The 12,776-nt window shown below is 40.4% G+C and overlaps 1 protein-coding gene across 1 annotated transcript in view; it reads right to left on the minus strand.

Moving 5' to 3' along the window:
• Positions 1-12,776, minus strand: part of SKAP1 (src kinase associated phosphoprotein 1) — a 307,365-nt gene that overhangs the window by 41,735 nt on the left and 252,854 nt on the right. The window contains exons 5-8 of the mRNA XM_025280272.3: positions 7,006-7,083; positions 5,974-6,057; positions 3,101-3,225; positions 729-792 (exon numbers count right to left, since the gene is read on the minus strand). Coding sequence (XP_025136057.2) covers positions 729-792; positions 3,101-3,225; positions 5,974-6,057; positions 7,006-7,083 — 351 coding nt within the window. The remainder of the gene's footprint in view (positions 1-728; positions 793-3,100; positions 3,226-5,973; positions 6,058-7,005; positions 7,084-12,776) is intronic.

Genomic DNA, 12,776 nt, shown 5'->3' on the forward strand with positions numbered 1-12,776 from the left:
TTCTCACTAGGTCTTGGGTCACGTACGAAGTTGGTGCTTCTGCCTTTCTGCATAGGCAGGGTCCTGCCATGAGGTATGTGTACCATCAAGAGGGTTATCATGTCAGGCGACAGACTTAAGGCTGGTGCTCCTACCTGCCGGGCCCCTCCCAGGCAAGGCTGCCTGGGCCCTGTCACTGCTGTGCCTACAGGATGGCCAGCAGAGGGTACTCTAAGAGCAGTCATTTAACATCTTCAGGCAGGACTCTTCCCAGGCAAAGCAAAGAACATTTGATTGTGGTTTGGGAAACAGCAATTTGTTTTTTGTGTCCAACGTTCTTAAAGGCCACCTAGATGAGTTTATTCTACTTGACTAAAACTGGAAGATTTTGAACCTAAATCACATCTAGATGACTTTGGTATCATGTATTTCCTTTCCAGAATATAAGGGGTTACGAGACACTGAATTGAGCTGAGCTGGTTTTTAGTATCTCTTTTCTGGTGATTATAAATATTACAGACCTGCCTGCCTCTAGGTGGAAGAGCTAGAATGATACTAGAGGTCACCTCTAGGTTGATGGTTTCTTTTCCTTCTGAATCACACATGGTACTATTTGTTGTTATCATGTGAAAGATATGATAGGGAGAATGGGCAGATAAAAATATATGGAAGTCCATGGATTATACTTATGCAATACAACTTGAATTGAAAATGGACTGAAATACTGTTTCTGTAATAACGATACTTACCCTTTAACAAGAAACCTATTTGATCCACCCAGTCTCTGGCTTCAGCTGGACTAGAAGCTGTAAACTAGAGAAAAATTAGTGAATTAGTTTATCACTTTCACTAAAATTTCTGTGAATCCTTTAGGGAGGTTCAAGGGGAGGAATCTTGTGAGCTGAACTGCAGAGTCAAGTAGAAGGCTCAGAATTCTCATTAATTCTCAGATTCCTGAGAATTAAAATTTAGAAAAAAGATCAAAATCCCACTCAAAGTGATGTTTCTCCTTCTGTAACTTTGCATACCCAAAGTTGACAGCTGGATTTGAATCCAGAATTCATGTTCATGTGCATTCATTCATTTGATTACCCATTCATTCATCAGGCATTTATTGAGAACAGTTTACAGAGAAAAAGGCAAACCCAAATTCCTGACTTCAGATGAACATGTCAGTTTTGGAGACAGCACCACACTTGACAAGGGAACACTACAAGGTAAGTGCATTTGAAAACAGCTGGATGTTGAGAGAAGACAGGGAGCACTTATCATCACCTATGGTAAGCCAGGGAGGCTTGTTGAAGTAATACTGTTTGGGTTGAATTTTTAAAGAGAGTTGGTGGAAACTGGTGGAGGGAGCTGAACATTTCAGGTAGGGAGGACCAGCCGCCAAAGATTAGAAATGAGACCATCAAGTATAGGGAAGGTAGGCAGATCAGCTTGACTGGAGAACAGTTAACAGATGAAGCTGGAGAGCTGAGGATCAAAGAAGAATTGATGAAAAGGCTTTGAGTATTAGGAATTCAGATTTCAAGTGCAGGCAGTACAGATGAAGCCACTGTAAATTCTAGCAAAAGGAGAGGGAGATTCGTTCAATTGTTGTGAGTAGGACAGACTGAAATAGGGAGAAATTAGAGACAGATCAATTAGAAGGCTACTTAACCAGTCCTCTGAATGAAGTGATAGGGACTTAACTATTGTGATGGCTGTAGAAATAAATCAGAAGGGAAAGATCCAAAGGATATTGTAGAGGAAGAATCCACAGACTATGGTAATGACTTGGATTCAATGGGCCAAAGAAAAGAAGTAAACAAACTCTACATCCTGATTCACAAAACAGGCCATCGGGCTTTAGTAATTTCTTATTTTAAATGAATCAACTTGAAATGACTGTTCCTGAAAAACATTTTTATTATCTGGTCATTAGGGTAAGATAAAAACATGTGCTGTATAAGAAACCTAGATTCCTGCTTATAACTTATTAGTAAATACTATCATTCTTGATTTCTTAAAAACACTTGTCTATAAAAATGACTAGGGAAATTGTTTTAGACTTACATAAATTTTTATCTGGGCCTTGCAAATCAGAACTTAATAATAAAAATAGATAGATCTATAAAAAAAATTCCATAGAAAAGTTTGGTTTAAATTAAAAAATTTCTTTTGAAATTACACAATTAAAACCTAGGTCAGTTTTAGAAAATCAGGGCTAGAATACTGTAGAAACGAGAAAGGATAAGTGCTGAGAAAGACTTGAAGGGTCAAAGGGTTACGTATGTGGTTAATATTAACCTTAGCACGGCTTTTCTCTTTTTCTTAAGTTAGCTAAAGTTTTTCTAAATTGTTTTAGTAAAACTGTGATAAAAGTAGCCAACAAGGAGGAAACAACATGTGTATACACCCACAAAATATGTGTATTCAATGTAAAAGTATATTTTTGGTGAAAAATCACTATATTCCCATATTCAGACTTTTTTTGGCCTTTTTAATTTTATAATGCATTACCTATTATATCAAAATATATAAAAATGAACACAGTGAAGACTGTCTCTCTCACCCCGACTCAAGTCCTCTAGTTCCTCAGTGGTCACTAGTATTACTCAGTACTCATTGCTTTAGTATCTTAGAAATCTTTCCAGAGATATGCAGTGCACCTACACACAGGAAGATTATTTGGGATAGCAAGATGAATATGCAAAAATGAATTATTTCTTCACCCTACAGTCAGATTTCTCTTTTTTCTGGATTTCATAAGAGGAAGTGAAGATAATCAGTTGAAAAAGAAAGAGAATGGAAATTAAAGCCATGGAATTAGAGACTGAATAAAGAATCGGGTTGTGTGCTGCAATAGACAAGACTTTCACCTACAGAATGAGACTGAGAAGGGAAGGGATGAAGAGACCCAAGCCTGGGAAAGGCAGCAACTAGGATGGATGGATGAATGTGGCAACAGAAGGGTGGGCACGACACAGCCAAGGCGAGGACATGTCAAGAAAGAAGGTCTTGGTGAGAAACGACAGGTAACAAAGGATGGCATCCAGCATCACAACCACAGCTCACATGCGACATGGAACAAAACTACGACACTAATGAGGATCTCCAGCTCTTCGGCTCATCCTACCTCATAGCTGCGCCTATCCTGGGAGGTCAGCTCAAAGCAGGATTCTTTCTTGGAATCTTTTCGCAGGTAGGGGGCCATCCGTACACTGTAGCCCTTAATGAGGAAGATCCCTTTGGGCTGCTTGCCTGCAAGACAGGAAAGCTTCCTTTATCTCTAGAGAGATGCAACTGCCAAGGGAGGGCATCTTCTCTGGATGTAAAATAAAAGCACAGAAACAGCTGTTACCTCCCTGAGGAACCACAATAGTCGAGGAAGGGTTATTAGAGAAGCTTAAGAAGACGCTACTGTGACAGCCAGGCAGAGATCACTGCCAAGCTAGGGAATGCAACGTGAAAGATTATTTTGCCAAAAGAGTACAACAGAGACAGAGAATTTATTAGAATGTTAAGAGAGCTATAATAAGAGAAAGAAGAAATTATTACAGCGGGGAGAGTATGGCTGTAAACAGGAGGCTCTTGAAGGCTATTATAGAGCTGCCGCATTATTATCAGGGCCAGCAGAGCACATGTGAAGGGAGGGACAGCAGCACAAGGGGCTTCCTAAGTCCGGGTCTCCTCCTATGTCCTACGTAGCGTTTGGGCTAGACTTCTCTTCCTCTCCTGCTGGTCAGGTGGAAGTTATGCTAGAGGGAGAATAATCAAAACTCAGTATTTTATCCCCCTTGCAAGCAGTCAGATTGGGAAGCAGCAGAGTACTGTTGAGTATCGTTAGATGATGGAGGAAGGGAGTATAAAAGGAAAAGGATCCTAAGTGAGTGAAAGGAGAGACTACTCTGCCTGTCACTCTTAGAAAAAAATTAGAAACAGAAAAAGAGGGGGTGGTTCCCAATGATTTTGCGTCCTTGTGGTGTGGTTCAGAACTTGTAGAAGACACAACCACAGTGTCTGGGTGATGCTTTCTGTCCTGCAGAATGAATTTCTTTTTTTTTTTGGCCGCACCTCACAGCATGTGGTTCCCTGACGAGGTTTTCAACCCACGCCCCCTTGCATTGGAAGCATGGAGTCTTAACCACGGGACCACCAGCGAAGTCCCTAGAATGAATTACTTTTTGATGATGATGATGAGAGGGGTGGCAGTGGGAAGAAAATAGTTACAGAAAAGTAAAAGAATCTGTCTTCACCTGGTTGAGCTAAAAGAAATACACAAACACTCTGTACTTACTAAGAAAATGTCTTGGGCACAATAAGAAGTAACTGGCAAGAAGGGAGCCATGCAACAGTGCTTTTTGACACCAGAATCTTTTTTGTTAAAGTATCTCTCCTTGTTCTAACTGGCCACTAAAATGTTTTGTTGTTCTTTGGTCACCAGATTTTATTTCACTCTGATGGCAAAATGGTCAATAAAAGTCTCCAAGCCTCTCGCTCTTGCTCTCCCTCCTCACCTTGTGTGGGAAGGATTCTGAATGAATGAATGTGATACCTGGCTTTATATCCAGATATACCAACCATGTATTTAAATGTAAGGGAAATGATAAACATTTTACCAAGGACATATATGTTACATTAGTTTGAAGGTTCAAAATAAGAAAATAAAATCTGGCTAGCCTAGAATTCAGGGGAGAAACTTGAGTTGCTGGATTTGAGAGTGGGCCAGGGGTTGGAAGGATGCAGGGGGCTTATTATTCAGGTTTTGAGTTATGCTGCTATCATTTCCAAGTACACCTCACACTTTACCCATATATGGGAAAGGCTCTGAGGAATCGTGATGGTGAACCCAAGATGAAAGTTAGTGATAACTGTTGCAGGCAGAGAGGCAGAGTGAGGTGACTGCCTTGAAGCCCAAGATCGAATCTGAAGGATTCCATGTCATTTAGCAAAGCTGTTCTTTCTGCTACTTTTGAGCCAAAGGTGCAGGAAGTCCAAAGGCAACTGTGTAAGTATCTGACTATTCCCTTGACTAGCTATCCAGGCTTTGGGAGAGGAATAAGTCCAGGAAAGAAGGAAGAGAGGAGAAACAGAAAATTACTGAAAGGACAATAAAGGATTTGCTTTGGACCACTGGCCTCTGTAAGGTGGTAGAACCCAAAGAAATCCCCGCAAGATTGCTACTTTATCTTCCTCTTGCGTGGCAGCATTACTCCTGCAGCAGTCTATCCAGCAGGAAGGAATTCCCTATTTCAAAGTTTGCATTCACCTATAGTGATAACTTTTAGCTTGTAGTTATTTGTAGCTCCTCCAGTTTGTGCTTATATCCTCTATTCCTTCTCATGAACTAAGCAAGAGTGTTAAGCCAGGATGGGAGGTCTTTTAGGGATAGCTCATGAGTGTTGTGGTTGATTGAGTCAGTGGTGGCTCATAAGAAGCTGCTTCTGGCTTGGGTCAACACTTTGCTGCTGCTGCCATCTGGCTGAAGGGTGTCTCTCGGGCACAGCAACTATTGGGGTCTCAACACTCCATGGCTCTAGGGATGTCCATTGGATTACATCCCAGGAGCCAGTAAGGCTAAAGTTTGAAGCACGCTCTTAGAGAGTTCGTACTCAAAGGTTATATTTCTGGGCTGTTGGTAAGCTGCTAAAATCCTTCTCAGAATTATAATTTTTCAATATTTAACCTATATTATTGATGCCTATAAAGTGTTTGAGGTTCTTTTTTAACAAATGCCAAGGCATTTGACCTCGATAATATGTTATTAGTCATAAGGTAGCCTTTTGATATGCTGACCACACTATCCTAGTGCTTAAAGGGGCTATAATTTCTAAATTGGTATGAGTTTTTGGTGATGAGCAAGGTATTATTTAGCCAAGCTTTTTTCCCAAGCATGTCTCTTTATGGGTGTTAGTTAAGGACTACTAAGTTTAGATCTAAGTGCTTGAGAATTTACGAAGTGCTTGCATCCAGGAGTGAGATGCTGCTGTGCAAATGAAGAACACTTACTTTTCTCATTAGCATAGTAGTAGAAGAGGCCTCTGCTGACAACACACCATCGCTTCTGCCACTCTGATCCAAAGAAACTATGATCTAAACAGAAGAGCAGTAAGGGACATAAATTCAGGTAACTACAATCACTGAAGAGTCTGTAAAATCCAACAACACACAGTCCAGTGTGTTATTGTTTTATTTTCCAGGTTAATGGACTGTAAAACCCTCCCTTTCACTCCCACAGGTTATCCCATATTGACTCAGAGTGCAGAGGACTCACTCAGTTAAAGGCCCAAGTTCTAAACAGGTTTTGCTTGCTCTGACCTCAGCGGTTTCTCTACATTTCCTTTATCTTTCAAGTTCTATCCTCATCCTGTAGTTATAAAATTCTCCACATCTCCAGATCTTTATGTGTTGTTGCCTTTTCAGTTCAGTTGCTCAGTCGTGTCTGACTCTTTGCGACCCCATGAACTGCTGCACACCAGGCCTCCCTGTCCATCACCAACTCCCGGAGTCCACCCAGACCCATGGCCATGACATTCTAGGCCATGGGCATGAGCAAGTCTTTCTTTGTACTAAGCCAATTTGCCTGAGTGTTAAACCTGGTACTCCAACCCTACTATCCTAATTAAAGAGTGAGAGCTGAAGATTTGGACTTGTCTGAAACTTGAAAGTCAGCTGCTTCACATATGATATAAAAATTACACTTGAGGCAACACAGTTTCTGAGATGAAACTGAGATGAAACACACTGAGAGATGAGAATAAGAATACAGTCATTCATTTATTCATTCAACAAGTAATTACTAAGCAGGTGTACCAGGTGAGCAAGACAAACCAATCCCTGTCCTGATGAAGTGGAGATCTGGGGCCAGGTCTTTCCAGCCTACACATAGATACCAGACTTTTCTTTTTTTCCTTTCCTCTTGCCTTATACCTGCCTAGTATAGCACTGGGCACAGAGAATGCATTCCCTAGGCTGGCCCTCTTTTTCCTCATTTCCATTCTCTTCTTGGAATGTTCTGAGATCTGGGGGTCTAATCAGTACCTTTGCTTTTCTTCTCTAAGTATCCTTGCTTGATGATATTATCAAGCTCTTGAGCTCCTCTTTCGATGTCTTCCATTCCTAAAAGGAATAAGAGCAAAATGTTTTGTTGAAATCTGACAGAATTTTCATTGATTTGGGCTACTTGAGATAATCTACATTAATGAAGAGATGCAGACGGGCTATTGCTTAAATATAATACAGAATAAAACAATCTCCAGATGACTGGAGGGGAGTAAATTTTCTTTCTTTCTAATTATATCTAATGCTGAAACTGCTTAAAATGACTTAAACATAGTATTAGTCTGTACAAGGGAGGTTGTTTAAATGTGCACTGATTGGTAAGAAAAGGACTCCAAAAAACTAAGAATTTGCTTAACTAAACACACACTCACCTTTTTCTAACAAACAGAAAGTCACCTTAGTAAACATATTTTTATTAAGTTCACACAAAGAAAGGTTATGCATAGCTGAACTTGGCAATAATTGCCAAATCCCGGTTTTGTCAATGTCAAGGGAAAAGTCTAGGAATGGTAGAAGCCTTTACACAGAGAAGATCTGGCCTGACATCAGCTTTTAATTGTATGCTGCTAACACTCTTGGCTTTCAATTAGCCTCGTTAGGTACAAATTTATTGAGAAGTCAAGATCCTAATTTGTCTTCCACCACTAGGGTTTATACTCATTTTACAGAAGGGAGGGGTAAAGGTCAGAGACAAAGAGGAAGGAATTTAGTTCTCAAAAAAATAAACAACAGCAAAAACAATTAAAAACTCTGTACTTCTTAATTAGGAGAAATGAAGGGAGTGGGCTAGCATAGTCCTAATATTCATTGTTTTTAGGTTCGGGGACTAAACTTTTTGCTTCTAAACAGCTTTGAAACTAAGCTGTTTCCAGCTTAGTTTCAAAAATGTAGATCAGAAGAGCTCTTTCTTTTTTAGCTGAGTGCCTGATTCTTTTTCCTATTTGTTCTTATTTTCAACTTCTTGTTCATGGGCTGTTTCCATTTGTGTGTTTTGCAGTTAGCAAACTCCGTGGCTGCTATAAATCTCCTGGATGGGTCTCAGGGTGCACACATGAGATGAATAGCAGCAAAGGAAAGTTCATCTGTCTAGGATTCTTTCATTTCTCCCACCCTTCTGAAAATTCTAATATCTCTTTGAAAATGCTCTCCAAGAAAACAGAAGCAGATCATGCTGAGGGTGAGGACCTGGTGCAGCTAAGAAGGCCCTTGAAGGAGAACCTATCCTCTCTGCCTGCTGTCAAAAAATAAATTGCTCCTAGAGGCCTAAAAATTAAATGAAAGACACAAGGGATAAGAAAAACAGGGTCCTTTAAGCCTGGAGTTTCCATCTTTTCTTCCCACCATTTCCCCCCCCCTTTTTTTAAGGTTTTGTTAAACTTAGAGACACAGTTTCTTGTTAAGGATGCCGAGAGTCTGAATCATAAAAGACATGTTAAACGTTCTATTAGAATTCAAACCTCCTTTTTAATGCAAATCTAAATGCCATTTTATGGAACATCTATAATTATGAAAATGGGAAGACATTGCCTCGTGTTCGGGGAGAGTCTGTGAGTATGAATATTACATTAATGGGCCCACACCAGCTCACTGATCCTGCTGGCAGGAGCATAAAAAATGCTTGAGTGAAACTTTTATTTAGATGTTAAGACTCCAGGCCCCAGCGGGGTGACAGAGACAGTCCCTGTGAGTTGCCATCCGAGAGAGAGCTTGAATTGAATTACCCAGGGGGGAAGGAAGTAGTGGTGAGCACTGCTTCGCTTATTTAATTTCATTTACTTTCAGTACATTATCAGCATGAGGCTTTTCTCTCCCCACCAACTGAAACCCAAGAATGCCACCACCAAGAAAACAAAGACATAATGCAGCAGAGATGTTTTAATTCAAAGTTACTAATTTTAGGAGACTAGGGACAGCACCGGAGAAGTCGATGGCACCCCACTCCAGTACTCTTGCCTGGAAAATCCCATGGATGAAGGAGCCTGGTGGGCTGCTGTCCATGGGGTCGCGAAGAGTCGGACACGACTGAAGCGACTTAGCAGCAGCAGCAGCAGGGCCAGCACCATCACTGCCTTCTTACCTTAAAAGTCACACTTGGTTTGCTAAAATTGGGCACTGAATGAGTTGCTGAATTTCCTCTCTTGGTCATCCATCAACAAGATTCTGAAGAGGAAGAGAGCTGGAAATACAGTATTTTATATGCTGTGTTTTTGTAAGATGTGTTATGTTGCTTCTTATTAGAGGGAATCTGTACTGATGAACTCTCTTGCTTGCATTCCCTTATGGGCAGTGGAAAAAAGTGGGATTATAGGTGAAGTTTGGAATGGCTAGGGAAAAAAATCAGATCAAATCAATTTTTATTCTGTTGATTGTCTTCTATGTCTAAGGCACTCTGTGATGAGTGCAATAACAGAATTGTTCTCAATGTAAAGTTGACTCTGAGCCCAATCTCTGAGCCCAATCTTATTACCGCCACGATCTATTAGATAAACCCAGATGGGATCCAGATCAATCTCAATCCAAGGTGAGAAGCCACTGTGGCAATCAAGTTCTCTCCCCTTTCAGTGTCAGCTCAGGGTCTCACTGATCAAGAACTGGTGGTCCTGAGGATATACACATTAACTCCAGTCCTGTGTGATGAGGCTGGAAGAGCCTTGTATGCCTGAATTCACAGGTGAACCGATATGCAGAGTTACTTAACATGTAATAGAAAGTATCTAGATGTTTTACAGGATGGTAATAAAAATATCATTTTTATTATCATAAAAATGGAAGGAAGAAGCCACAAACAGTTGCATGAGTTGCTATTTTAAGGCAAAAACATTTAAGTATATAATTTTTTTTTTTAATCAAGGCTTTTCGTCCATTACCTAAAAAAGATATCACCACCTTGATGGAAAACAAAAGAAATGATTTAGATTTATTGGGAATAAATTGCCCTTTGGATAAACCTAGGGGTGTATCACATTATATCAGCACAAAACAGAACTGCATTAGCGTCATAATCTCTCTCTCCTACTGCACTTAACTAAATCTCTCAGAATAGCCCATATAAAGAAAAGATTCACTTAGCTGAAGGATGTGGGGCCATAAAGATACGATCAACAGAGAAGAGTGTTACCCAGAAGTGATGGCCACCCAACTTTCCTGACAGATGAAGATAAAAGAAATTCTCAGACATCTCTCTTTCCCCATCCAGATTCCTGTAAACCCTGTATCCCACCCATACCACCTCTGCAGAGCAGAAGTCCATCTCTCAGCACTAAGCATGACTCCTCAGTTAGCCACGCACAGCAACGACAATGGGGGCCCTTTGGAGTGTGATACATTTCCATAAAGTAGTCAATAAAAAAGACACGGGAGCTTATGTGAGTCACGGCCTATTTAATCAGCTGCATTCTAGCCCACTGAGAAAAGAGAATTGGAGAAATCAGTTGGCAATACCACAGCACAAGGCTAATAGCACAAGAGGCCGCACAATTTCTATTGCAAAAAGGTTGCAGCAAAAAACAGTAGCCACAAACTTTCATTATAGGTACTGGCTTGGTCTCTTGCCCAATCAACCTGAAATGAAAATCAATGATTTAAAAAATTCCATATTTTGTTCAACATTTTCCTCTCCCTAAACTGGACTTCTATCCTCTCCTTTCCTTTTAATCCAAGTTCTTTTCAATTGTTTGAAAAAGAGACCAGGCCAACTCCATCCAGGAGACAGATAGCTCCCTGGGGTGAATTTCAGGCAGGATGAAGTTCCAGTTTCTTTCATTAAAGTACCCATGATATAGGACCTGGGATTTCTGGGGATGAGGTTGGATAAAATCTAAAATTTGAAGGTTGGGAATGGTCAAGTTCCATTTGTGATTCCAATTCTCACAGATCACTGGTGTGTGTGTGCATTTGCAAAATGACAGATATACTTTACAGTGTCTCAAATGGACAAAATCAAAGGGGATGTGGCAGGTAGGGTAGGAGGTATAGTAGTCTCCTGTCTGGTGGTTGTTAATCTCCAGCATCACTTTGCAGACAAAGGTCTGTATAGTCAAACCTATGGTTTTTTCAGTAGTCACGTATGGATATGACAGTTGGACCATAAAGAAGGCTGAGCACCAAGAATTGATGCTTTTGAACTGTGGTGTTGGAGAAGACTCTTGAGAGTCCCTTGGATAGCAAGGAGATCAAACCAGCAATCTTAAAGGAAATCAACCCTGAATATACATTGGAAGGACTGATGCTGAAGCTGAAATTCTAATACTTTGGCCACCCGAGGCAAAGAGCCAACTCATTGGGAAAGACCCTGATACTGGGAACGATTGAGGGCCAGAGGAAAAGGGGGCAACAGAGGATGAGATGAGTATCACCTCAATGGACATGAGTTTGAGCCAACTCCAGGACACAGTGAAAGACAGGGAAGCCTGGCATGCTGCAGTCCATGGGGTTGCAAAGAGTTGGACATGACTGAGCGACTGAATAATCTGTTGGTTAAATCCTCACCTTTGTTTTTGGTTTCTGAGTCCTTCTTTAATAAGTTCATTACTATTTTTCTTAGCTTCTTGCATTTCTGGATTACTTTTTGCTTTTTTTCTCAATTTTCAGGAACCAGTCAATAAATGACAGTTTGAGGTGTCTGGCAGGAAGTGTTCATCTTCTACACATGAAACAGGGACAATGGTTTCAATGATTCTGCCTTCATTAGTCCCTTGGGACAGGCTTACATAAGTCTTGATCTGCTCTGGTTCCATTCAATATCCACTTGAGTTTACATTTATTTCTCACAGTTTTCAGTCTTTGTGCTTTGCTTATTAAGGAATATAGACTAACACACATGTAAGGTGAAAAATTCTAAGCCATAAATAACAATAGACTTAGGACCTAAAAGTTTCAAAGACATGGAAGCCTTTAATCTCATGGAGAAATAAACTGGATAGGAGATGAAGGGATTGAACACAAAGTACTTAACCAAGTTCTTCAACAAACTGTGACATAAGAAACTAAGAAACAAAATAAGTGCAACTGGAGCTAGACTGAAGGATGTCAGAGAATGGTAGAAATCACACATATCGTTAAAACCAATGCAGGAGACAAATATTCAGGAGATCTTGATGGACCCTTGTTTCCCCTCCAGTATTTTAAAGTCTTTAAAAAAAATCTGTTAATCCAGGTAACAGACCAAACTGTGTAAAAATCTGTGGAAGAAATTTGTTACACTGAGGATACAGAAAATTCTCGGTAGAGTCTAGGCTGGAAGTGCTAAGAAGAAAATAGATAATTGATGTATAAAATTATTAAAACTAATACATTTTAATAAAAATGCTTTTAAAGAACCTAACAGGTCTTAACCTGCATTTTCTCAAGCATTTTCACATTTAATTTGAGCTCCATAGCATCCCTGTGAAGTCTGTATTACTGCCATTTCCACTTTATAGACTAGGAAATAGGCTTACTGAAATTACGGGGCTTGCTGAAGGCTGCTCAGCTGGAAAAGCCCAAGCACTTTCCACCACCCTGAGTTTCAGCTGAAGAGACACATTCAGAAGTAGCTGAGGAAAGAAAGGGTCTTCCCACCTCACTTGCCCACAGGAGACCTCATTTAAACATGGAAAATGTGGGACTTCCCTAGTGGTCCAGTGGGTAAGACTCCAATGCAGAGGGCACAGGTTTGATCCCTGGTTGGGGAACTAAGATCTCACATGTTGCAGGGTGCAGCCAAAAAAAATACAGAAAAAGAAACAGACACAATGTGCAGTTATTCCAAG

The sequence above is a fragment of the Bubalus bubalis genome, chromosome 3, assembly GCF_019923935.1.
Source record: "Bubalus bubalis isolate 160015118507 breed Murrah chromosome 3, NDDB_SH_1, whole genome shotgun sequence".
NCBI lineage: Eukaryota > Metazoa > Chordata > Mammalia > Artiodactyla > Bovidae > Bubalus > Bubalus bubalis.